We start from the raw sequence: 24,136 nt of genomic DNA on the forward strand, positions 1-24,136 counted from the left end.
TCTTATTTGTTTTGCATTCTTTGTGGGATATTTTAGGGGGGGTCAAGTGACAGGTTAAGATAAGTCTGTCAATCTTACATTATGATATGATACTGTCTCTTAGGTGCCAGACAAAGACACAGGGACAGGTGTCCAGGTAATTTTCACAAACTAATGCCGCAACACGTATGCAACCAGGAATCTCACAAGCCTTTTCTTCTTTCCCCATTACTTCTAAAAGTCTTGCTTTGTTTCATGTGTCTTTTTAGTTATATGATGGCCACTCAATATTGGTAGTTTATACTGTACAGTCAAATCAACCTGTATATAGTGGCCACCCAAGGCAGTGTTTCTGTATCTACGGGACCGGAAATTGTGTGGCCATGGCCCCGTAAGACAGGTGGCCGCTATATAGACTATTTCTTAATGCTTAGGTCAATGGGAAAAATTCAAGGGACTGACAAAAAGTGGCCAATGTCCAGGTGGTTGCTAATGCAAAGGTGGCCGCTAATATAGGCTTGACTGTACCTGTGTTTACTAAGCTGATATATAAGCTGAAGGAACCAAAGGGAGGCTGTTGTTGCAGAAGTTGTGCATGGGCCAAAGTCGCTAAATGGCGGTGGCTTCACAAAAGGTTTAGAGAATGCATTTCATGCTGCTTCTGAAAAGAATCATAATATTATTTTTAATTTATACATTTTGTAGTATGCAAGCCGCCATTTGCACCTTTCCCATGCTATTTCGGCACTGCCTAACTGTTCGTTCATCGTAGTACAATCATGTAATCCATGACTGACCCAGCGTACTGTTGTTCCTGTCCGCACCACAGGCTGTCAGAAAGGGCCGTGACATGACGCTGTCTGACAAGGTCACCAATGCCAAGGCATCGCTGGCTTACCTGGAGGACAATGGGGTAAGTCTGTTGGGATTAACAACTGTCTGACCTCTGACCTCTCTGACCTTGTACTGGGGCGTTGCCCAACGGTTTGTGTTTACTAACATGATTGAGGTACAGTATTTTGGACATGTACATCCCCCTTTACTTAGTTTTTCTTACCAACAATTAAAGATTGTTTTGCAAAATATGGCTGTGATTTATGCTAGTTCACCTTTATCCAAGGGTGACCTATATTCGTTGTTCTTAAAAACAGGCTCTTTGGAGCTGTCAAGTCGTTTACAAATGTGGACTGTGGTATCAAATGTTTTCAAAATATTGCAGTCATTTTCAAAATATTGCATGGTCTGCAAGTTGATATCGCTATAAATACCGTTTTTAAAGATAATGGAATCCAATATTGGTTATCCCACTAATAAAGGTGAACTAGTGTTAGATGTCACTTAATTACTGATTTGATGTATTTACATGACAGTATGTATATACATGTATAAAAAATCTTAAAAGATGCAAAGCTACTCATTTTTGTGTCCATCCAATTCATATTTGATTGACACAAAACGTGCATTTTTGCATTTATCAGTTTGTAAGAAATCATTGTGTGAATTACTCATCTGTATTTTATTACATAGAACAGTTTATTATTACAAACATATATATGGTAGAGGTTTTATACATCTGACGAACCACTAGGTAATATCCTCTTAACTTCCAAGCTCTTTACGCGATTCCCCAATAAATCTTAGACTTGCTAATCTCTGACTTCATTTCAACTCCCTCCCACCTTACTACAGGACTTCCTGTCTAAATTCTCACTCTTGTATGCTGATGTCTTGTAGGTAGGTCTTCCTCCACCTCTCTCTCTCTGTCTGTCTCTGTCTTGTCTGTCTTGTCTCTACTACCGTATTTTCTCGATTAAAGTATGCACTGCAAATAAAATACGCACCCCTGCTTTGGGGCATTGTTAAATGTAATACTGAAAAACTGAAGAAACTATGCACCCCTTCTTAACCAATCTTGAACCAGATAAATTCAAATATATGATGACTTTTCATATTTTTGCATAAGTCAAGGAGTTCTTTACTCTGGCAATGTCTCTACACATTTGTGAATCGCCTACTGCAAGTTACAAAATTGCTCTGAATAGAAGAGATATTGTACATGAAAACAATTATGTAATAGTTTTGCACCACTTTACTCTATTTTAGGTCATTTTCCCATTTATCTGTACAATAACCTTAGATTAAATATGTACCCTGATCTTGCCGACAACTTAATGTGACTTTTGAATTTTGAAGAGTTTAACAAGTCCATACTTTATTCGAGAAAATACAGTACAAAGTCCTAATTGCTTGCTTGCGTCCTGATCACTTTGCCACAATTGTGAACACCTGTAGCCACTATTGTTCTGAAACGGGATGTAAACCAGACAGTCAGACAGCTGTCAATCAAGCAGGCCTGAACTCAAACATTGAGGAAACCACAATTGGGCCATACCAATTATATCTCTTGGTTAGTGATAATGATACTGAGTGTGTGAGTGTTTTTTCTCTGGTTAAAAAAAAATACATTGTATACAAATGTCATGTATTTTAAATTGGCATATCAAAATGTAAATAGAGTCTCAGATGAGATAGTACAGCTTTTGGAAAGAGTGTACCCATTGCGCATTCAAGCAGTTTCAAAGAGTAAATATGCAATTTTTTTCAGAGAGTAAATATGTGATACTGTTGTCAGTTCCAAGTTTATATGTTTATGTTCTATAATCATACCTAATATTACTTTCAAAATTTAATCTGATTACTATCACTGGATGTTAAAATGACGTTGATTATTAACATGGTACTCGCAAGTGTTCATTGGAAGGCATTTCAGCACTTATGAATTATTGAAGTAACACAAGCTTAGCTTATATCATATGTCCAAACTGCGTGACTGTATTTTACTCCCAGCAACATGGTGTACATGTACAAAATTGTACATGCAGGTTAAGACATCTTGTGCATTTTCTGTTGTTGTTGAGTATTCTAACTGGACTAGATGCACATTCAAGGGGACGAGGTGTGAGAGACGCTCGGCTGTTATAGCGACGGGAGAACCACAGATGGAGTGCCTCTTATCTCACAGGCATATATTTTAGGAAAAAATTCCCATTGTTTTTTATGATTGATAGGTCAAGATTCCAGCTGGGGTGACCCCACAGGAAATCACCAATGGAACTCCCCCCAAGATTCTGGACCTCATGTGGGCAATTGTCTCACATTACCAGGTATACAAAACAATCTCTATGTTTTCATCACAGTACAATGGTCTGTACAGACTTCCTGTTAGTCATCCCATTAAATGACAATGACAATGACAATGATCTTTATTGCATATTCTTGCCCAACTTGGGCTAAAGGCATTGTGTTGTATAGCTAAAGTTCATATCATCTACAGAGTCTCTTCTCTCTTTTTAAAACTTGTGAAAACAAATTGAGAGATCTTCTCCAGTGTATTGTACTCTTTTGTCGACATTATGTAGCGGAACATTTCGTCCTTGCCTAAACATGCATATTCATGGTCTAGTTGTAGTGTACTTATTAAAACACATTCAGTACTGCTTCGTAGGAATTGAGTTAATTGACTGCACCTTAACCACTTCAGTCCGTTATTATGTTTTCCTCTGGTAGGGAAAAAATATTTTTAATTGTTTTTGATGGTGTGTTCTTTTTCTTTCTTTTGTGAGTAGCCAATCAGAGCTTAGGTCAGATATTAGCTATTCAGCAAATATGAGCAATATTTTTAATTGCACACAATACCATGGTTTATGTTAATGCCCGAATGGTTATGTTAATAACATGGTTAAAAAAACAAGGATTTACTTAACTGTAACAGTTACTGTAAATATAGATTTGTTCATTAATGTTTATTGTAAAAAAAGTACTTCCTTTTTTAGCACAGTGTTGTGTTTTAGTGTCGACAACCATAATCCATCAGTACAGAATCACTTGAAACTTTGAAGTTTAAAGTTTAAGTTTTTTTTTTCATAGATTGAAGAGGTGGCCAAGATGTCCCGGAGGACTGTGAGCGGACTGAATGCGTCTATGGGAGATGACAGCATGTACGGTACCATGCCTCGCACCAGCTCACAATCCACTACCCCTACCAAGGGGGGCAAGTTTGGGTAAGCAACATGTTCTTACTGTAACAATGGGGGTTCAAGTAGCGCAAACCGACCATGCCAAATGCCTGTCAGGCTTTTGGCCAAATCAGTTACGCTGCTAGGTTTGTGATCTGATGGCCCGGGTTTGATTCCCGGGTTTGATTCCAGGATCACTCAGGATATTTGTATATATTGTTTCTTTCTGTTCTACTCGCCCCTCTTGTCATTTCACTGGTTTACCGGGAATTGAACCCTGGCCTTGGCCTTACAGATCCCAAAAGATTGCCCACGTTTTGGCACGCAGACAGCACGCATTTGCACGTATGGCAGGTTGTGCCCTTAGCCTAAAACACCTATCACCTGTATGTTACACTGCAGGTTTAGTGGAAGCTCCTCCAGCCTGCCCTCCCTGGGGAAGAGGAAGAAGAGTTCTCGTGACCAGAGCCCAGGTCCGAACAGGAAGAAGTCAGGCAAGGAGACCAAGGAAGCCCAGAAGATCCTGCTCAAGTGGTCACAGAATGCTGTTGATCGGTGAGAAGGCTGACCTTATAACGCCTGTAAAACTAGCCACTGTTATTAATAGACAACATGTATGCCAAAAATCATGTGAAAAAAAGCATCAATTTATTCATTGACACCTGTGCCCATAACACAGAATGATACAGTATTGAATGCAAGCAGGGAAACTTTGGCAAATGTTTTGTGTGACCCACTCACGTGAGCACGCCTGGCGCTAGTTCCATGAGTTTACAATCATAACAATTTTGATATAATTATAGGAAAGGAAATCACACACGCTTTATTATATATAATACAAATTTTGTTTCCAGAAACAACTCTAATATGATCTACCAAAGTTATAATTCCAAACGTTTTGTGCCAAGTTAATATGCATGCTGGCTACAAACTCTTACACTTATTACTCAATTGGTGAACCAGGAAGATATTTTTGTCCAACTCTAGACGCGTTGTTGACGTGAAAGACTTCAGCAAGAGCTGGCGGAACGGCAAGGCCTTCAGTTCGCTGGTGCACACGATCCAACCTGACCTGGTCGACATGCCCCGCCTCTCCACGAAGAGCGCCTCCTCACGTATGGAGCACGCTTTCACCGCGGCCGAGAGGTTCCTGGGAATCCCTAAACTCATTGACTCAGAAGGTAAGAATAAAACTAGAAAGGTAACATTTGCTAGCAACTGCAACATACAAAGTTACAATGCCATGTTAATAAATACAATTTCTAAGTGTAGAGTTCCAAAGTTGCAGTCATTGGTGTCAGTTTTCAAATGTGGCTATAAAATTTATGAAATTTGAAAGGGGTTCTCAAGTTGCAATTTTTCACCCATTTTTGGCTGTTAAGGTCACTTCCCAACATTTTGCAAGACTGTTAAGACTAATAGCATTGCACACCTGTGCTCTTACACTTCAAAGAACAACATTAGTCCTCGACTGTTACCCGTCAAACTGGTTCCCTCAATGATGTCATTGAAACTGTTGGTCTATTGTGTTTAGCTTGACCTACCTGACCTCAGAGATGTGACTTGCTTGTCTGATTCTTCAAGTGTAGTTATAGCCATGCTTTGAGTAGCAACGTATGAAACTGTCTGACAGTTAGAAATGGCTGAATCTGATATGAAACCTAAATGGTTGTCAGTCAGTTGAGTCAACATGATTGACATCTTAGAAGCGGATAAACATTTCTTCACTGACAGTGCTTAACTGTCCTTCAAGCATAATCCATCCACAACTGTGAGGAATCGATGACCTTGAATTTTCGGTGACAACCTTTGTACACAGGGGAGTGCTACTGCTTGACCTTGTAGTAATTAGTGTTTGTGTATCTTCATGCATTACTTCCATACTGTTACATCTAGTATGTTTAGCATAGTTACATTGTATGTGTTAGTTGGCTGAATAGTTGTAGTGCTTGTGCAATCAAGGACACTAAAGTACAAAGCAGTTCTGACAACATTCAACATTAATAAGTATTATCATATAGGCAGGCAACGTTGACCAATCATAAGATCCCATCTCTTATTGGTTCTGATGCATTAGCACAATGTGATTTAACACCAGTCTGGTACCAGTGTTGAATTCATTAAACACCTGAGTGTTATACAATCAGAAGGAGAGGTCAAACATTGACCAATCAGAATAACACCCAGCAGGGAGGAATGATTACACCCAACATGGAGGAATGTTCATCTGTGCAGTAGAGAAGGTTTTGAAAAGATTTGTCATGCCAAGATTGCAATGTTACGACATTTTTTGTGGAAATTTAGGTTTCAAAATGAGATCTCCTTATGTACCAAACAAAATTTCACTCACTTGGTGGATTTATTCAGTCTATGGTTACGGCAAATGACCTTGCCCTATAACCATGACACCTCATACACCTCTGGGCGAGTCATTAACCTTTGTATTCAATGAGTAAAGATGTATGTACAAAATACTCAGTCACATTAATGGTTTAAACCTTTGTTTATTCATGAAAGCTCAAATCGGCCTGTAAGCCGCTTTTCATTGAGGTCATGAGGGAAGAGGCAGCTGGGTCAGACAAAGTATAACAGAGATACAGTTTACTGGTGTTAGGGAACATCAAGATTTAAACTTTTCAAATCATATTACCAGTATTACTGGTCTCCTGTTGCAAGGGGATCAAATTAAATCAATGACTTCACAGTGAGTATATCAAAACATCAAGATTTAAACTTTTCAAATCATATTACCAGTATTACTGGTCTCCTGTTGCAAGGGGATCAAATTAAATCAATGACTTCACAGTGAGTATATCAAAACCATTTTGTTTCCACCCAATGTTTCAGACGTGGATGTGGACAGGCCCGATGGTCGGAGCGTGATGACCTACGTATCCCTGTTTGCCCAAGCCTTCCCACAAGCCGGTGGCTGGACGGCCCCCACCCCTTCACAAAGGGTAAGACTTAAAAGTTACTCTTGATTTAAAAGTAGCTTTATAGCATTCTGTGAATCACATACAGATTACATTGCACTCAGCCAGCCCAGTCACACTATGCCTAGCCTGTTTTTTTCTTTCCTTTTGAAACTGTGAAACATATCTGATAATTTTCCAATTGAAATATAATATAAATGCAAACATCCAGGCCAACATACAGTGACGGTTTATCATTTCTTGACAAGGGTTTTACGTGAAATCCTTTGTCAGTAGTAAAACATTGCACTATTCACTCAGCTTCAGTTCAAATTGTGACAGTTATAAACTGTTATTTCTGGAGACTTCAACACTAATAAAAAGGCAGAAAGCCAAATTGTACTTGCTGTCATATGATATTTCTCCTGAGTGTGCAACTGTAGGACAAATAGAGCTGCTGCTATTAAACATTGTATTAAGGATAATCACTGATTTACATGGACTCTATTTTGAGGCAGTTTGTTAGATTGAGGTTAACTGCTAGACCCTTTGACCACAGGATGTGCGGTACCTTGGACTTGGCAGCGGCAACACCTCGTCATTCCGACGTGCAGGCAGCGCTAGGGGGACGTACGGTTCCTCCAGCGGTGGTGGGGGGGCCTACGTTTCCACCAGCGGTGGTGGTGGGGCTTACAGCGTCGGGGGTGGAGACAACCCCTCCGTGTCCGTCACAGAGTTCCAGTCTACCAGGACGACCGAGGTGACCAGCTACGAGCAGAACACTCAGCTGTCCAGCTACGAGCAGAGTTCACAGTTGGCTGCAGAGGACAGCTACAGGACCAGCGATGTAAGAACACCATACTGTGTCAATTATATAACAGTTGGGCTTGTATCAAGGATTACCCTGGGAGCCAGACAGGACCGGGTAGCTTAGCAATATTGCTGACGAGTTTTGTTTGGGGAGCCAAGGCAGTCAGCCCGCCGACCTCACATTAGCGCTCCGGGGGAGTTTAAGCCCGAAGGAGTTATCGCTACTAATCGGGCTTAAACTCCCCGGGGCGCTGATAGGAGCAAAGCGGGCATGACTGTCTTGGGCTACCGAATAAACTGTCCAAGCTGCCCGACCCCGGATGGCCCCCGGGCCCAGGGTAATCAAGGATCAAGTTACTAAGATAGAATGAAGATTTTCACTATAATCAACAGTCAGGTAGTTGTGTGAAAATTAATTTTTGTCAGCAGTGATTAGTTTTTGACATAAAAACAAGGACAATTAGGAGAACATTTTAGTTGGTTCATTGCATAATGATTATGAAGAGAAATGACTAAAATGATGTAAACAAAATCTTGTGTATAAAGCTTATATATCTGAGACTTTTCCTTGTTTAACAATGGAAGAGTACTAGCACAAAGTTGTATATGGTTCACTTTAAATGACCAGACTTGTAAATGTGTGTAGAAAATGAAAAAAAGTAGCTTATCTTTAGCCTTTATAACTAGAGCCTAGCCTATATTGTATTGTAGTGTAATGTTGCATGTCATAAATTTTCCTCACTTTTTTTCTTTCACAGCAACTTTTAAGACCATGTTTGCATTGGAATACAATGTATACTCATTATATGATACAAGTCATGTCTTTTTACAATATCCCTACCAAGAGGAAGTAAAAGAAAGCACTGTTACTGTATCCAACTTCATAATTCAATTCAAAATAACTTCATCTGAAATCGACCTGTATTTAGGAGAATACTGAATCAAAGGATCCTTGCATCCGCTCCAACTTTCGTTAAATGTGCTTCCTCGTATCCCCAGGTTACGTCCGATTCCCTCTACGATGATGTGATGAATGAGGTAACTGACAAACTTTCAAACTTGACTGACAGAGTTTGGCACTCTGACATCCTGGGCCCTCTGAATATGAATATTACTACTTTCTGCATGACAATAATGTCCATTCATTCCTCCAACACGTATAATACTTTATTATGTCACCACTGTTCTGTTACTATCGCAGTTTGGAGTCTGTTAGCTGCTGTAAGATGATGGGTGTTATTGCTTTTCTGTAATTCGGCACTTCATAGATCTATCTTCAATCTATTATTTGCTGTTCTGTACAGCATGTGAAGCTATCCTGTTGCATGTGTGGCATAAGGTGATTATGGTTACTGAGAACATCTTCATTTTGCATTGGTGATGGTCATTCATTTGTTAGATCATGTTAGATGAAAAATTAATATGCTTTTAAGAATTATGTTCAGCTGGGAGTTCAGTATCTCAACATAGGACATAGGTGCTTAACAGCATTCCAGTCTGTTATAGTTGTCTTTGCTGTTAGAATATGCTGTTTAGCATTCCTTTTTTTCATCAAAGTCTGTTGTATGCACTGTTCTTTAATAAGTCCCTGCTGGTTTCCATATGACATTTTGCACATAAAAGGCTTGATAGGCAGGTGACTATAGCTGCCATAAACACCTTTCTTTCAGGACACTAGTTGCAAGAGACAATCATGTCCAATAGCATCAAGAGCATTATTATAAAATTAGAGGCCAAAAAAGGAATCGAAACTAATGAGAAACCTGCAAATTTTATGACAGGCAGGGAATGTCAAAAGGTTTTTCTTTCATCCCAGGGAAAGTCATAAACCCTACACATTAACAGTTCTAAAACTGTAGTCTGAAGGGACCTTCAGTTACCTATTTACGTAAGTGTCAGGAGATGACCTGTATCCCTTAATTTCTACATTAGGTGGGAGCTGGCGGAACCTTTTCTGGACAGCGGTTCAAGACTGATGTCGTGATGAACGGATCCGGACAAGAGATGCAGAGCGCCTCCAACCACCTGGATGTTCAAGTGGGGAGCTTCCGCGGTGAATCTGCGGCCGGCAAGGGCGGCAGGTATTCTGGAGAGTTCAGTCAGCAGAGCTCACAGCAGACGTCCAAGGGAGGAGGCTATGGTGGAGAGTATGAGCAGAGTTCAGCTCAGGTGTTCACATACGACAACAAGGGCGGACAGTCCCAGTCCACATCTGTCCGCTCGTCTGCCCTGATGGAAGATGGCTCCTCCCCCACTGTCGTCATGGCCAATAAAGGAGACATGTCACCAATCCGTGTGGTAAGGATCAGTGTTTCAACATTGCCTGGGAATTTCTGAAGAAAAAAATTGGAATAACTTACTTCTAGATACCTCTAGACCTTCTGCAATTATAAAGTTTGAGCTTTGTTTTAATGGAAAAAAACACCATGGATTTTTCATCAATCTCATCAACCTTTGTCAGATGTCTGATTCACTGCGCTGTCTTTTCGAGGGTCAAAAGTGCGATGACATCAGGAGTGAATCAAAAGTGGCGGGAAGATGGAACCTAGCCACCAACACGGCTCAATGGGTGCCTTAATTCCCACCACGTTTGATTCACTCCTGATGTCGTTTGACGAGGTCGACCAAAAATTCATGGTGTTTTCTATGTGTTGGAACAAAGCTCAAACTTTACAACTACGAATTCTTCCGACACAGATGAGTCCTCATTTGAATAGATCTTCTATGGTTTAAGCACAATTGTGATCTGCCTACCTGCCCAAGTGCGTAGCTTGTAATCTAGCTCTTGATGTGTGTTTCACTGTAGTCTATCAACTTACCGTCCTATGCTGGGCGACGTGGTGGGAGTACCAGCAAGTCGGGTGGAGCAAGCCCTGGAGAAGACGAATACAGTCGCGGCCTGGGAAACATCCGCGGCTGGTTGGCGGATGTGGAGAAGGAGTACCCCAAGGACATCATGGTGTACCATCAGGATGTGCAAGAGCACATCGAGGACTTGGAGGTGAGTATAATGATGGCATTTCCAAAAAGGAAGTTTGAGACTTGGTCACACCTAGTCCTGGAGAGGTTGATTTTACTGTATGACACCTTAATTCAGGTGACTGTCAGTGTCTTGTCTTTCTCTGATCTTACACAGTACATGTATGAATAAAGAGACTCTTCTTTCACAACTTTTGCTTTAATTACTGACCCTGACTGACATTTCGATGAGCATCTTCATCAATTCTGACTGGTTCACATTGTACTGCAGCATTCAGTCTGAGTGAACGTGTCAGAATGCATTGCACTGAGGAAGGTAACAAACGGTCACCGAAATGTCAGTCAGGGAGTAAAGAAAACAAGGGTTGTCGAAAAAGGTCACTCTCTACATTCAGTGATGTAACAACCTGATGAAACTATTCACTGAGTACATTGTACTGTTTGGCAGAAAAATTGCAGCTGCCTCCTGGTTAACCTTCAGCACACTGAAATAGCCATTTGGCACCCAATTTTCTATCAGTTATGAGGTTAGGCAGCAGTGAAATGGTTAACAAATGTAAGAACAGGACCAAACTGATACAGAATGAAAAAAAACAGGCTCAACTTTTCAATGATGTTGTTGTTGGCATCCGTCTGTCTCGGAAGACAATGGTAGGCAGACAGGGTGGGTTTTAAGGCGACATGGGTTTTTTTTAAGGTGAAGGAGGTGTGTGTACGTCCTTCTCCACCCTCTCGTCCACTGGCGCACTAGTCCTACAGGGGCAACTGTATGCAACGTGTAAGACGTCTTCAGCAGATGTACAATGTATATGTTATCATGTAGGAGTACATTTGTAATTGTCTGTAAATATTGCTTCTCCGTCAGACGCTGGACACAGAGGCAGGGAAGCAGGAGGACAAGCTGAGTACCTTGAGTCGACAGGTGGACTCCGTGTTTGGTTCACGTGGCGACGAGGCCAGGGTCGCCAAGAGTGATCTGAACGATGTTCAGGAAGAGATCACAAGAGTGAGTCTTGTAAAAAAAAAACTTGTTTGTGGTAGGGCCTGACCTTACATTTTGTGGAATATTCTGAGAGTAATACAGTATCTTCGGACAAGATACATGTACATGTGGTGTTTTTGTCATATTTTAACAGGGTGATCAGGGAAAAGGTAGTCTGTGGCTACTTTATGTTTTTGCTGATGTGTTCTTTTTCTTCTTCCATCTTCTTTTGTCATTTTGAAAGTATTTTTTTTCCGATGCCTCAGGGACAAGCCTAATGGTATTAGTATTGTGTGCATGTAGCTTGACAGAAGACAAATTACTGGAAGGGAAACATCCTGCATTTTCTTGAAAATGTCGCTTGTCTAGTTACAAGATGATTTATTTCACCCATGTATCATGCAGATCAGAAACGATGTCTCCAAGGAAAAGAACAACTGCACCCGGATGCTTCCATATGTGAAGCGTTTCGAGGACGACACGGCAGAAATCGACAACTGGTTGTCTGACGCTGAGAAGCTGATGATGTCTCATATGGTTGACTCCACCTCTGCCAAATTCAACCAGAGGGTGCAAAACCACAAGGTTAGTATTTGTATACTAACTGTACATGTACAGTAAGTTGCGTATTGGTAGAGATTGCAGTTCATCAGACCATCACATGTCTCAGTGGCCGAGCAGTTTAAACAAACTCACAGCTTGGCCATCTGGATCTGTTTTCATGGATCTGTGGGCCCGAGTTCGATTCCAGGGTCGGCTCAGCTCGGACTCATTGTAAGGGATTGCTTTCGTCTTTTGAAACGAACGTAAAACGGGGGTCCCAGCCTAAAATCGAACCAACCGTTCCTACCTGGCCTGACAAACTCTATGAGAATGAGAATCATTGGCCAATCTTTTCCATGACTAATATTTTTATCAACATTACATACGTATGCTCTTCGACAACTCATTTTTTTTCTATCTACACACTCAGGAGTTCTTCACCACCAGAAACACCATGCGTAACAAGCTCAGCAGCTGTAACAGTGACCTGAAGAAGATCGAGGGTCTGTGCCTGGACAACCATGACAAGTCACCCCTGCAGACTCGCTTCGATGACATCGACTCCAGGTTTGAGGTGGGTTGCAGTAATATGAAAAATGTCTAACATGTAAATCTACAGATTCCGAGAGTGTGCCATAGTAATATAGGAATCTATTTAGGGATGTCAACTGCATTGTTTTCATCATCATCATCATAGTGCATCCGGTTACACCTGAAGTACAGTCTGAAGTACAATTTTTCCAGTATGATCTGTCCTTCATGGCAGACATTAGTCACATCAACTTATATAGTGTGGCGTAACAGCAGGGTGTTTGGCTCATAACCCGGATGTCCAGCGTTCAAGTTCGTTCATATGCCACCTATTTTGTGCTATTAGCATAAAAATACACTTTCTACAACTTTCCTATTAAAAAATTGGCTACAGTCCTGGGGCAATTACTGTCATATTGAGGCTACTAGGCACTGTATACAGACTGCCATATTATTACAAACCTTTGTGATTTAGCCCTGCCTATATAAGCTACTCGCAATGCAGTCCCTGTGACGAGAGAGTTGTCAACCTACCCAATAACAGTAAAAAAGGCATCATCAGTATCCATAAAGCCCCTCTGCACATCAAGCATTGAACTTGGACGACGTGTTGGCTTTTTACCGAGTTAGTCGATTCTTAATTCGTCCATATGCAAGAGATGCTACCATCTCATAGGAGATATATAAACATTAGTAACGGATAGAAGTTGCCCGGGCCCTGTCCAATTTGTGAGGGCCAGATTTTCAGCGAAAAATACAGCCGATGCTCGGGTGATGTTGAAATTCGGGAGGCTCTGACTGATCTACAAATTTGGCCATCAATCGCATGAATTGTAAAGCCCGCTTAATGACACCCTGTCCTTTCCTCAGGATGGCATGGCGCTGTCTCTCACCTGGGACGACAAACTGGACGATATCCAGGAGAACTGGAGGGACTTCGACAAGCGCACAGATGACGTCGGGTCCTGGTTGGACAAGGCCAACGACATCATGACTGACCGTGACCAACCGCTGGACATTCAGATTGCTCGCCACGAGGTAAGACACGTTTTCTTAAAGGATCATCGTCAAGCACAAACATAATGTTAATGACAGTCCTCAAAGGTAAAAATTAACAGAGCTTCAATTTACCCTTCCTCTTCTTGTCATTCACTATGATGTTGTTCATGTTGCAAAAATCAAAATGGTGTGCATTTTGTGTTCATGATCATGGAAAAATGCACCAATGAGCAAACTGTTTGTGTTCCTTGATAAAGGCAGTGGTAATGTGCCCTCTCCTTGTATTTCTGCATCTGATTCAGATTCTTGGTCTTTGACCGGCACTGAATCAGGTCTGGACAACCATTTCCCCAGTCAACCATTGACAGCTGTAACAAAAAAACAGATTTTATGAGTCAAATACACAGCCAAAATATCATATTGAACAGTAAAAACTTTCATACTCCCTTGTGATGCAATGTACTATGATTTTTGCATCATGACCGTGACCCAATTGGAAGAATATAAATGCTAATGGGTCACGCCCATACACTCCATGTCTTATTCATTCCTGCACATTACCCATTCCATACTCTGTGATCCATTGTGTGTCATATTCTTCCCCTCTGCCTCTAACTGCTCTCCCGGACCCAAGATGTTGGTGGTGAGTATGACACAGCTAGCTGATCCGCCCCTCAGGCATCGGTACTGTCAGCTTTTATGGGAGAACCAGCCCAGTATTAACTTTGATGCTGTTGATATACCAGTGAGAGAAAAGGTAGAATCTAAGGCCAGAACAAGTGATTCCGTATGGCAATAACTTTCATCTGACATCTTTATATGTCGCCTCACATCCTGCACCCTCCTATAATGCAGTATACAAAGCTCACTTTGTATATTTTGCTTCATTCATAGCATATGTAGTAGGCCCCTCTTTTTTGATTTCTTTTTTAATTCCTTGGTTTGCATGTGTAATGTTGGTTCACCTTTATCCACGGGGTAACCGTTGTTTTTAAAAACAGGGTACTTAGCCGTATATCAAGTCAACGACAGTGGTTTCAAACTGCAGTTTTTTTAAAAATGGTTTTGCATTGCAGTTTGAAACCACCATTGACTTCATATTCCTAAACACCCTGTTTTTAAGAATAACGGATGAAGGTTACCCCAGCAATAAAGGTGAAGTAATGTTGAATTAAATGCATCATGTACAACATACTTTCTTGACCTACATGTTCATCACTTCATTTGGACTCTTGTAACAAACTCTAGTTCTAGCTAGCTCTAAAGAAATGCTTCAGTACCAAAAGCACTGTTATTGAATTTCCATAATAATTCTTATTTTATTTTACCACAACAAAGGCTGAAAAAGTAATACAAAACAATACTAATTTTTAAATGCCCCTTAGTTAACAATTGGTTCTGTCACTCTTAGTTGAAGCCTACATGATGTTGGATGAATGAATGAAGACCTTTATTGTACATTTTTGCTTTCTAACAAGCTAAGTACAGGTCAGGGTGGATAAGAATACATCTGGTGAATCTAAGTACAATTTCTGATTACAATATCATACCTTATTCTTATCTGAGAGGCAAATATCCAAATGGTCATGTTAACATTGATGTTGGAGTACCTTGTTGTTCCTACTAGACATTCTTCAAAGATGTGGACTCTGACATGATGGAGGGACTGGTGCAGAGTGGAGAGAGGCTGGCTGAAGACATGAATGACCCTGAGAAGGAACAACTGCAGGACCAAATGGGCAGGATTGAAAACAAGTGGAAGGTAAAGAAACAGTTCTTCGAACGTCAACTTGACAAACATATTATAGAAAAATGCTAACACTTTACTTCCAACACTGAATTAAACTATAGGGACTCACCACTCTAGATTTTCGGTCAAGCTCCGTCGACCTTGTTCACAGAATGACCCTTCTATCTCCAACAGTGACGTCAGGAACACACCACTTTTGCAGGAGGGGGTCATAAGTATCAGAAAGTCTATGTTGCCCCCTGTCTCTGTTCAGACAAACATGTATTCGTCAGAAAACCTGACAATCATGTACATTTGTATACATGTATGTATAACTTCAGTGACTGAAAAATTGTTTTCCCAAAGAAAGACCACAACATGGTCAAGTGTATACCATTCAATAAGCTAACAGTTTTGACAACTTTAAGCAAATCAAAGGCTTTTTTGTACCCTCATTCTGAGCTTCAAAACTTGTAGCTGAGGTTCTTTAAAGATGACAAGTTGTCACCAGCATCTGGAGTGCTAACTAGGTACCCCATGGGAAGCTCCCTGTTTCCCCAATTACATGGTTCATCTGGTAGGACTTACTTAAACAAACATTAGGACTCTTATGCCACAGGGGGCAAGGGTATTCAACTGACAGCAAGCTGGCAGCTTCCTGTGTTTCCATTGGTGGAGAAGTTGGTCACAGACATTAGCTACATTTTTGTATAATTCCGCTATACCCTTACATCATGTGGAAATGTATTCCAATATGCATCTGCTGATAATAGTAGGACAGAGCTTTGTGAGGTTACCCACTGTTTGATTGTGAACTGACAGAAATGTAACTAGTCTGTATAACACAAACTCTGCTGTCAAAAGCTACTGGCCCTTCCTGGCAGAGGAGCCTTGGCAGATGTTCAGCAAACTGCTATAAGTGAGATTTAATCAGGCTAGAATGTATCGGTATTGGGTCAAAGGCATCTGAAAGTCAGTAATTTTGCACAGTCTTGCTTGAGTAAAAGTTGCTTCAACTTGTTAGCTACCAAGTGTTGCAAGTAGTTTAACAGTAGACAACATGTCACAAATGTGTTGTCTAGATCTTCTGACCGTCATTTTAACAATAGAGACATGCATGAGAGAGCCACCTATGCTAGATTGAACAAAGTATCGGTTGTGCCCTTCGCAGGATGTGATGTACCAAGCACCCATTGCCCTGATGAAGCTGAAATTCCGCAAGTCCCAGGACCTGTATAGGGAGACTGTAGACAAGGCGAATAAGGAGACGGACAGGGAATATGAGTTGTTGGTAAACCCATCGGTGGACAGGGACGACCTCCGTCACACTCATGAGGTACTGCAGTCTCTCTCTACTTTGACTGACTCATACTCTAGGAATCTAGGAATTTAAACTGAGATATCGATACACTACTATACTAAGTTTTGCCGCTGGTGAGAAGCTTACATATGACATTTGCCATATTTCTTCAGCTATGTACTACTGTAAATGCAGAAATATTCGTGGTGGTTTTTATATTCACGGTTTTCGCGGTGGCCACTTTACCGCGAACTTAAAACCACCGCGAACATTTTTCCATTATAGTTTTTGACTACAATCTATGGCGCTGCTACGAATTTAAAACCACTGCGAAAACTTCATTTTCCTGCTGCCGTGAAATTAAATCCCCTTGAACTTAAATACATTTACAGCACATTCTACATTGTAGAAAGGCATTGAATTAAGCTGATCCAAACCAAGGTCCATGCATGTCAATCTGACCAGGCCTATGTTTACATATAACGGAGGATTCAGTTTTCATATCCATGCATGCCAGTGCCACATACAATCTTAGAAGAGCCATTTATTTTTGTAATCATCATGCTCCTGAATTTTCTGTCGCTGTCCCTGTATTGGACATTTACCTTGAATTTCAATTAATTCTTGTTTTCTTATGATTGCCTTTAATGATATCGTTTATTGAAATTTAATATGAATATGACAGTTGCTGTGAGTGACAATACAACTATAATGCTAGTTCACCTTTATCCTTGGGGTAACCTATCTCCGTTGTATTAAAAAGCAGGGTATTTAGTGCAATCATACCAACGAAATTTGAGTTCAAACTGTTACATTTTGAAAATATCTAAAATTGAAACAACCGTCGACTTCATATCATTGAAAATCTGATATCCCTGAAAAGCAACGGATATAGGTTACCCCGCGAATAAAGGTCAACTAACGTTACTAACTACTGTCTGTGATATCCTTAGGGCCTGTACCTCAGGGAGCCAGAAGGCTTCATACCAACTGCAGAAAGGCACGTGAGTGACATGGAAAACTACAGCCGGGAGCTGGTACAGTACAGTGTGGATGAGATGTCCCTGGTGGGACCTGCTAAAGATAACAGGGAGCACTTTGAGGGTGTGAGGAAGGAACAGCAAGTGTTGTGGGAAAAGTTGAGGAATGCAAGGGTGAGTAGCACAAGTATATGTGTATGATTGTATAGTCTGTGGTATTCCAATCCAAATGTTTCTAAAGAGTGTAATATACTATTAATTTTCCTCCTATGTCAGAAAAATTAATACAGTTACGCTTTCTCTGTTTTCTGTTACTAACTACAAATGTGCAATGTATAATATACATTCTAATTTATTAATTAATTGTATAGTCAGTGGGTGTTTTACACAGTTTTCTTGAAGTCACAATTTAACAATAAGTTGTGTCTCTTACTACTCCGAACTCTCACCTCCCAACATTGGTCATCTGCTGATGGTCAACCCCACAGACTGACCAGGAGGGTAAAGGTCCAGGAGGATATCAGATTTCAACTAACGTTACACAGGTGCCTAAACTTCTTTTAACTATTCTTTTTCTGCGTAACTAAAGTTCGATTCTTATGTATGATATCCTCTTGTGTGTATTAATTAGAATTACTGTTCCCCATAACTATACTTTTAAGTGATGAAGAAGATATTTAATATATTGTTGCATGCTCATGTTTGACTAATTCTGACAAGATTCAGATAACTGAAGGTGATAAGTGATTAATAGAGCTGAATTTAAGATTAAGATTTTTATTCCTACTTTAACATTTGTGTCACCAGTTGGATGAACTGATTAACTGGAAATTTTTAAACAGTTTTCCTGGTGGGAAAGATTGTAATGTAACCTCCTTAGTAGTAATCCTTTCCATGGCGCTATGTCAGGTACCTGGAGGTCATGGAGGTCAGGGCCTTGATGGTGTCTATGGTCCCAAAGGATACCCCGGAAAGGTGCCTAACATGATTTCACGACAGCCTATGCTTGCATGGCACTTAAAGAGTTTTGATGCAGTCTTTCATTTTTGTTGTAGGGCATATACATGTAAGGTGCTTTGTTTCCATACTTTTGAATTCTCTATATTGTACAACATGGAAGAAACTTTTTTCCTGATTTCTTCCTATTCCTAATTTTTCTTGGTGTATTAGTGGCTTGGCGACATGTACCTTAGGCCTGCTGGTGAGCTGTGTTGGTGATATCATATTTTGAAGCATTATTTACTGATAAAACAAACCCTTGTCCATCACAGGGTCGCCAGCCACCAGATTACAACAGCGTGGAGGGAGGGTACGGAATTGACGGCAATCAGGTGCCAATCATTTCTCAAAGTACACGTGCCCCTCCCCTGATTGACATCTTCATTCCCTCCTCTCGCTGACTTACATTTCATTCTTTCAGGGAATCATGCGGCAGGGTGTATCTATCTGCTGCTGCTGCAATGTTACTGGTGTTCTCATCCTTTAACTCTGGTTGGAGGACGCATACGTTTAAATGGATATACTTTTCTATTGTTGGGTTCTACAGAGGTGATATTGTTGAGCATCCAACACTTTCTGAGAGAGCATTAATGGTCTAAAATGATCATAAGAATGATCAAACCAATCAGTTGCTCATCTGTTACCCAATGATGGCTGTCTTTGAACCATTGCTGAACTGAGGTACTGCTGGGAGACTTTCTATTATAAATGGTACTTCATGTATTTGTGGTTTATTTCCTACCTCAGCAACCTCAAAGATATGGTGCTTTGGACAGAGGTGGTAGATATGGTGGCGTCCCATCAAGGCTGTCCTATCAGGTGCCTGATATTTGGGTTCAAGCTGTCTGTCTCTAAGCTTTCTTCTGGATGTCTCTCACAATTATCTGAGATGCTGCATTTTCCCCACTAAGTTGTTTGCCAACTGTGTGTGACTGTGATATTTTGTTATTAGTTATAATATAGCAGGATGCTGAATGTCATGTATACTCATGTATACTCATGTATGTCAAGTCTTGCATATCACATTGTGTCATGACATCAGTTATCTGTATGATAATGGGCGTTTAAGTGATAACAGCAATACATGTTTCTCCCTTCATCAACTCATGATCATATTCTGGCTATTCTACATGTACATCCACATTACTATATAATAATTTATCATTATTGCTTATCATCATTTCATAGGGATGTTAATTTCTTCTCTGTTCATTAATAACCCATTAATATGATGAGAGTAGGACAACATTTTAAAGACAGACTTACGTGCAGTACTCAATACATAATATTCTTTAAAGGATGTACCATACGTGTACATTTGTATCTCACATCCTCGTTTACATACGATATCCTTCAACAGAAGAACATCATATAACGTTACATATATATAGAGAGAGATATCTGAAATGTTACATCAACATGGGAGTGTAAGGTTCTGTTTTCCTTTCCCCCTCGGTGCCCCCCAGTACCCCCGGGGATACAGACGACCAGATAAAGGTTACAGATATGGTGGTGTTCCCTTCAATAGGACCAAGCAGGTGCCCTTCTAGTCATGTACTCTCTTTCTTCTCTTGCATAGTTTTATTAACTATTACTAAATGATTCTGTCTTGAAATAGAAAACTTCTGTACTGTTCACTAGTAGAGCAGGATATAGGTGAAAGCTGCTGACACCAATTGAATGCATTTTTTTGAAAATGATCTTTTTTTATGGACCTTTTTGAGGCATTCTCTAAGATTGTCCTTTTGGGGTTTTGTTTGGTGTCTTTGCAATGTCTTTTTCTTAGGACATGCTGATTGTCTTGCTAAGAGATTGGTAATGTCTTAGATGTCTGAGAATGGCAAACAGCTCTATATGAATAGTATTTTCTAATGAAAACAATGAACAATTCTATATTCTATTAATTTAATGAGGGCAGCAAATGTGTGAAGAAAAGATGTAAACCAAAACGTCTATTGCCAGTTAACAAGAAAAAAGGTAGATTTCGTTCGTTCAGAAATGTCTAATGCTCGTTTATTTCTAAAACATATTCAGCTCTACTAGTGATCTCTGTTATTGCATGTTTTTGGTGCAGTACTCAATGTAGTGTGCTATACATGTCTGAGCTACATGATAATATTCTGAGCAGATGCAATTAAAAGTTAGTAGTAATTGACACCCTAATGATAATCTGGGCATGCTTCTATAAAGCTTTTGTGGCATTTCCTCTATGCTTTTTTGCTGAGGTCAACGGTTTTGATGCTTGCTTAGAGACAGATACTCACAGTGTTGATATGCATGACATAATTGCTTTGTTCCCCTCTAACTGCTTTGCCAGCCTGTGGAAGATGGGAAACAGGGAAAAGGTGGTGGTGATGCTGATGCTGAGAGCAGTGCCTCAGATACTCCATCTGATCAGGTGCTCATCAGTAGTGCTTATCCTGCATCTGTATCTAACGCTCGTTCACCCTTATCCGCCAGATAACCTATATCCGTTGCTTTTAAAAACGGGGTATTCAGGGATGTCAATTCTACGGATGCTAGTTTCAATGTGCAATTTTTCCAAAATATTGTAATTTGAAACCACCTTCCATCGACTTGATAATCCTAAACACCCTGACTGTTCTAAATATGACAGATATACATTGTTGTATATATATTAGCCAGTATAACCACCCTTCAGTATATTACACCAGCTGTTATGCTCTTTGCTCTGTATTTGCCATTTATCTTTCCTGAAATTTCTCGAAACAACCTGCACTATCCAGAACGTGAATTAATGATCTGAATTCTCTTTAAGTATATGGAATAAAGCCTGTAGCTAAAATCCTCATGCAAGTACCCTGCTCGGAGATGTTAGTTCACCTCCCAGGAAAGTGTAGTTTTTCTAATGCCTGTAGTGAATTTTAGAAGTGTCCTTTTACAATTTGAATAAGAAGCATGATGTTTTTGTATTGGGAAGCATCTCATAAACTGTACTCAAATTTTTAAGACATGCGAAACCATCATGACATGAGTAGGCAATGGCAGTGGTCCACACCTCAAAGCTGTTTTTGGCTTAAAATACGTATTTGATATCTATTTTTTAAATTTACATGTAGCACTGCTTTGCCTGGCAACTTTCACCCCATTTCTAAGCTTTTTTTGATCAGATACTAGATGTGTATCTTGACCATACAGGGGTATTTTGCTTATTTGCTATTAATTGCTCTTATCCTTCAATGCTTTGCTGGCAGCCACCCAAAGAAGAAAAGCAGGAAATTGTTGAACCTGAGGCTGATACTGTAACTGTTGCTGTTGAAAGCAGTGATACAGTCCCAGCAGATTATCAGGTGCTTTAAAATCTGCTCAATGCTTTGCTATTCCCTTCAGTTCAACACTTCACTTTATATATTTTTTAAAGAATTTGCTACATACATGTGCATGCACAAAAGGCCTTGCTGTACCTCTACATTTTTGTCCATGCTGGTAAAGATCAGCATTATAGAACATATGATAATATATAATATTATAACAAAAACAAGCATTGCCAAACAGTTTTTTTTAATGTCCATACAGTTACATGTAGCTTAGCCCTAGAGGACGTACTTACAATAATGTACACTTACTAGTAGAAAAATACAATGTATGTCCTTAAAAAAAGTTCCCCATGTCCATCCAAAGAATATGGGACCTTCCTTTGTGTCTTTAGATTAGAACGTAGGAGAGATTGGACTATATATAGCTAGGACACCCAAAATCTGGATCATTTTGTGTTACACTTTGTGCACAGCAAAATGGAATCTACTTTCATGGCTATACATTGAATGCAGAAATGGTTAAGATGTCCAACATAGATGTAATGTGTCCCCTCTATGTGCATTACTAGACTCCTGTTGAACAGAAAGAGCAGGAAAATATTGTAGCTGAAGACAATGAAAGCAGTGCTACGGTCCCAGCAAGTGATCAGGTGCTTTTCCAAGCTGTTTGCAAGTGATACTGTCCCTACCCCTGACTCGCTTTGTTACTGGATACCATATTTGTAGCAGTTTACCGTTTCAGAGTAACTGTTACATCAAATCTCTAAGATAATTTTGTATTATTGAATATAATAGAGTTTTTGGATTGCAAAAGTATAGCTCCTCTTCCTAGACCCATCTTGTAGCTGGAGTGAATAGACTTCTTCCTCATATGTTGAGTAGTTATGTTTTGTCATCTTCATCATATAAAAGCTTTAATGCCCTTAAAAAGATTCTACAAGCTTTGTTATGTTCCACTTGTAGCAAGCTGCACTGCTTCGTTTTGGTGATACAATTTTGCTCACGGCTTTTATAGAAATTGGCAATGCATGGTGCTAATTGATTTTTTTGCACTGGTAGCAACCTGCTGAAGAAGAAGAAAATCAAGAAAAAGTAGAAGCTGAAGCTGACTGCAGTGTTACAAATATACCAGATAAACAGGTGCTTCTGCATGCTAGCTGCTTCATGTGTTTGTTTTGTTGCTGTTGTCTTAATAATCAGCCACACTGGAAAAGTAGTTTTGAGTATCAGTGCAATTGTAAGGCACAGCTTTGTTTTATTGATACAATTTTGCTTGCGGCTTTCATAGAAATCGGTAATGCATGGTGCTAATTGATTTTTTGCACTGGTAGCAACCTGCTGAAGAAGAAGAAAATGAAGAAAAAGTAGAAGCTGAAGCTGACTGCAGTGTTACAGATATGCCAGATACACAGGTGCTTCTGCTAGCTGCTTCATGTGTTTTGTTGCTGTTGACACCGGCAAAGTAGTTTTGAGTATCAGTGCAATTTTAAGGCTTGTAGCAAGCTGCACTGCTTTGTTTTAGTGATACAATTTTGCTCACGGCTTTCATAGAAATTGGCAATGCATGGTGCTAATTGATTTTTTGCACTGGTAGCAAGCTGCTGAAGAAGAAGAAAATGAGGAAAAGGTAGAGGCTGAGGCTGACCGCAACATTACAGATATGCCAGATAAACAGGTGCTTGTGCTAGCTGCTACATGTGTTAATGCTGTGTCACTGTTACCTTCCTGCCACACTGGCAAAGTCAAATTAGTCTAGTAGCAGTAGCAGTCTAGGTGTAATTGTAAGGCTTTTTCGTCAACTATTTACTGAGGTTATAAGAAACACCTTCACAATAGAAAAAGGCAGACAGTTGCCACATCCTCTTGAATCTTAACATTTTCATTCAATTTGAGAGGTAGATTTTTCCTTTCTGTTGTTCCATGGATCACTGTCCTCTAATGCTCCACAAACATTTACTAAACGTCCATTTCTAAAAGGTACACTATGTTTGATATCTTTAGCAAATCGTGTGTCACAAACATTTACTAAACCATCATTTCTAAAAGATACACAGTGTGTGTGTATTTGATATCTTTAGCTAGTAGTGTGTATTAAATCC

General features: G+C 40.0%; 1 protein-coding gene across 50 annotated transcripts in view; it reads left to right on the plus strand.

Moving 5' to 3' along the window:
- Window positions 1-24,136, plus strand: part of LOC118404010 (nesprin-1-like) — a 68,216-nt gene that overhangs the window by 19,844 nt on the left and 24,236 nt on the right. For 7 of the 50 annotated variants that reach the window (XM_035803915.1, XM_035804243.1, XM_035804388.1 and 4 more), the window contains exons 4-26: window positions 104-136; window positions 809-892; window positions 3,048-3,143; window positions 3,907-4,040; window positions 4,398-4,550; window positions 4,983-5,176; window positions 6,843-6,952; window positions 7,467-7,754; window positions 8,717-8,755; window positions 9,650-10,015; window positions 10,524-10,718; window positions 11,562-11,702; window positions 12,084-12,263; window positions 12,652-12,795; window positions 13,623-13,790; window positions 14,386-14,394; window positions 15,379-15,513; window positions 16,652-16,816; window positions 17,734-17,934; window positions 18,249-18,305; window positions 18,670-18,735; window positions 19,032-19,091; window positions 19,507-19,578. In XM_035803915.1, coding sequence (XP_035659808.1) covers window positions 104-136; window positions 809-892; window positions 3,048-3,143; window positions 3,907-4,040; window positions 4,398-4,550; window positions 4,983-5,176; window positions 6,843-6,952; window positions 7,467-7,754; window positions 8,717-8,755; window positions 9,650-10,015; window positions 10,524-10,718; window positions 11,562-11,702; window positions 12,084-12,263; window positions 12,652-12,795; window positions 13,623-13,790; window positions 14,386-14,394; window positions 15,379-15,513; window positions 16,652-16,816; window positions 17,734-17,934; window positions 18,249-18,305; window positions 18,670-18,735; window positions 19,032-19,091; window positions 19,507-19,578 — 3,090 coding nt within the window. Of the gene's footprint in view, window positions 1-103; window positions 137-808; window positions 893-3,047; window positions 3,144-3,906; window positions 4,041-4,397; window positions 4,551-4,982; window positions 5,177-6,842; window positions 6,953-7,466; window positions 7,755-8,716; window positions 8,756-9,649; window positions 10,016-10,523; window positions 10,719-11,561; window positions 11,703-12,083; window positions 12,264-12,651; window positions 12,796-13,622; window positions 13,791-14,385; window positions 14,395-15,378; window positions 15,514-16,651; window positions 16,817-17,733; window positions 17,935-18,248; window positions 18,306-18,669; window positions 18,736-19,031; window positions 19,092-19,506; window positions 19,579-20,225; window positions 20,298-21,076; window positions 21,158-21,971; window positions 22,071-22,606; window positions 22,688-23,368; window positions 23,450-23,631; window positions 23,713-24,136 lie in introns of all 50 variants that reach the window. The other 43 variants (XM_035803124.1, XM_035803582.1, XM_035803671.1 and 40 more) reach the window with 15 other exon arrangements.

Source organism: Branchiostoma floridae, chromosome 1 (assembly GCF_000003815.2).
Source record: "Branchiostoma floridae strain S238N-H82 chromosome 1, Bfl_VNyyK, whole genome shotgun sequence".
NCBI classification, from domain to species: Eukaryota; Metazoa; Chordata; class Leptocardii; order Amphioxiformes; family Branchiostomatidae; genus Branchiostoma; species Branchiostoma floridae.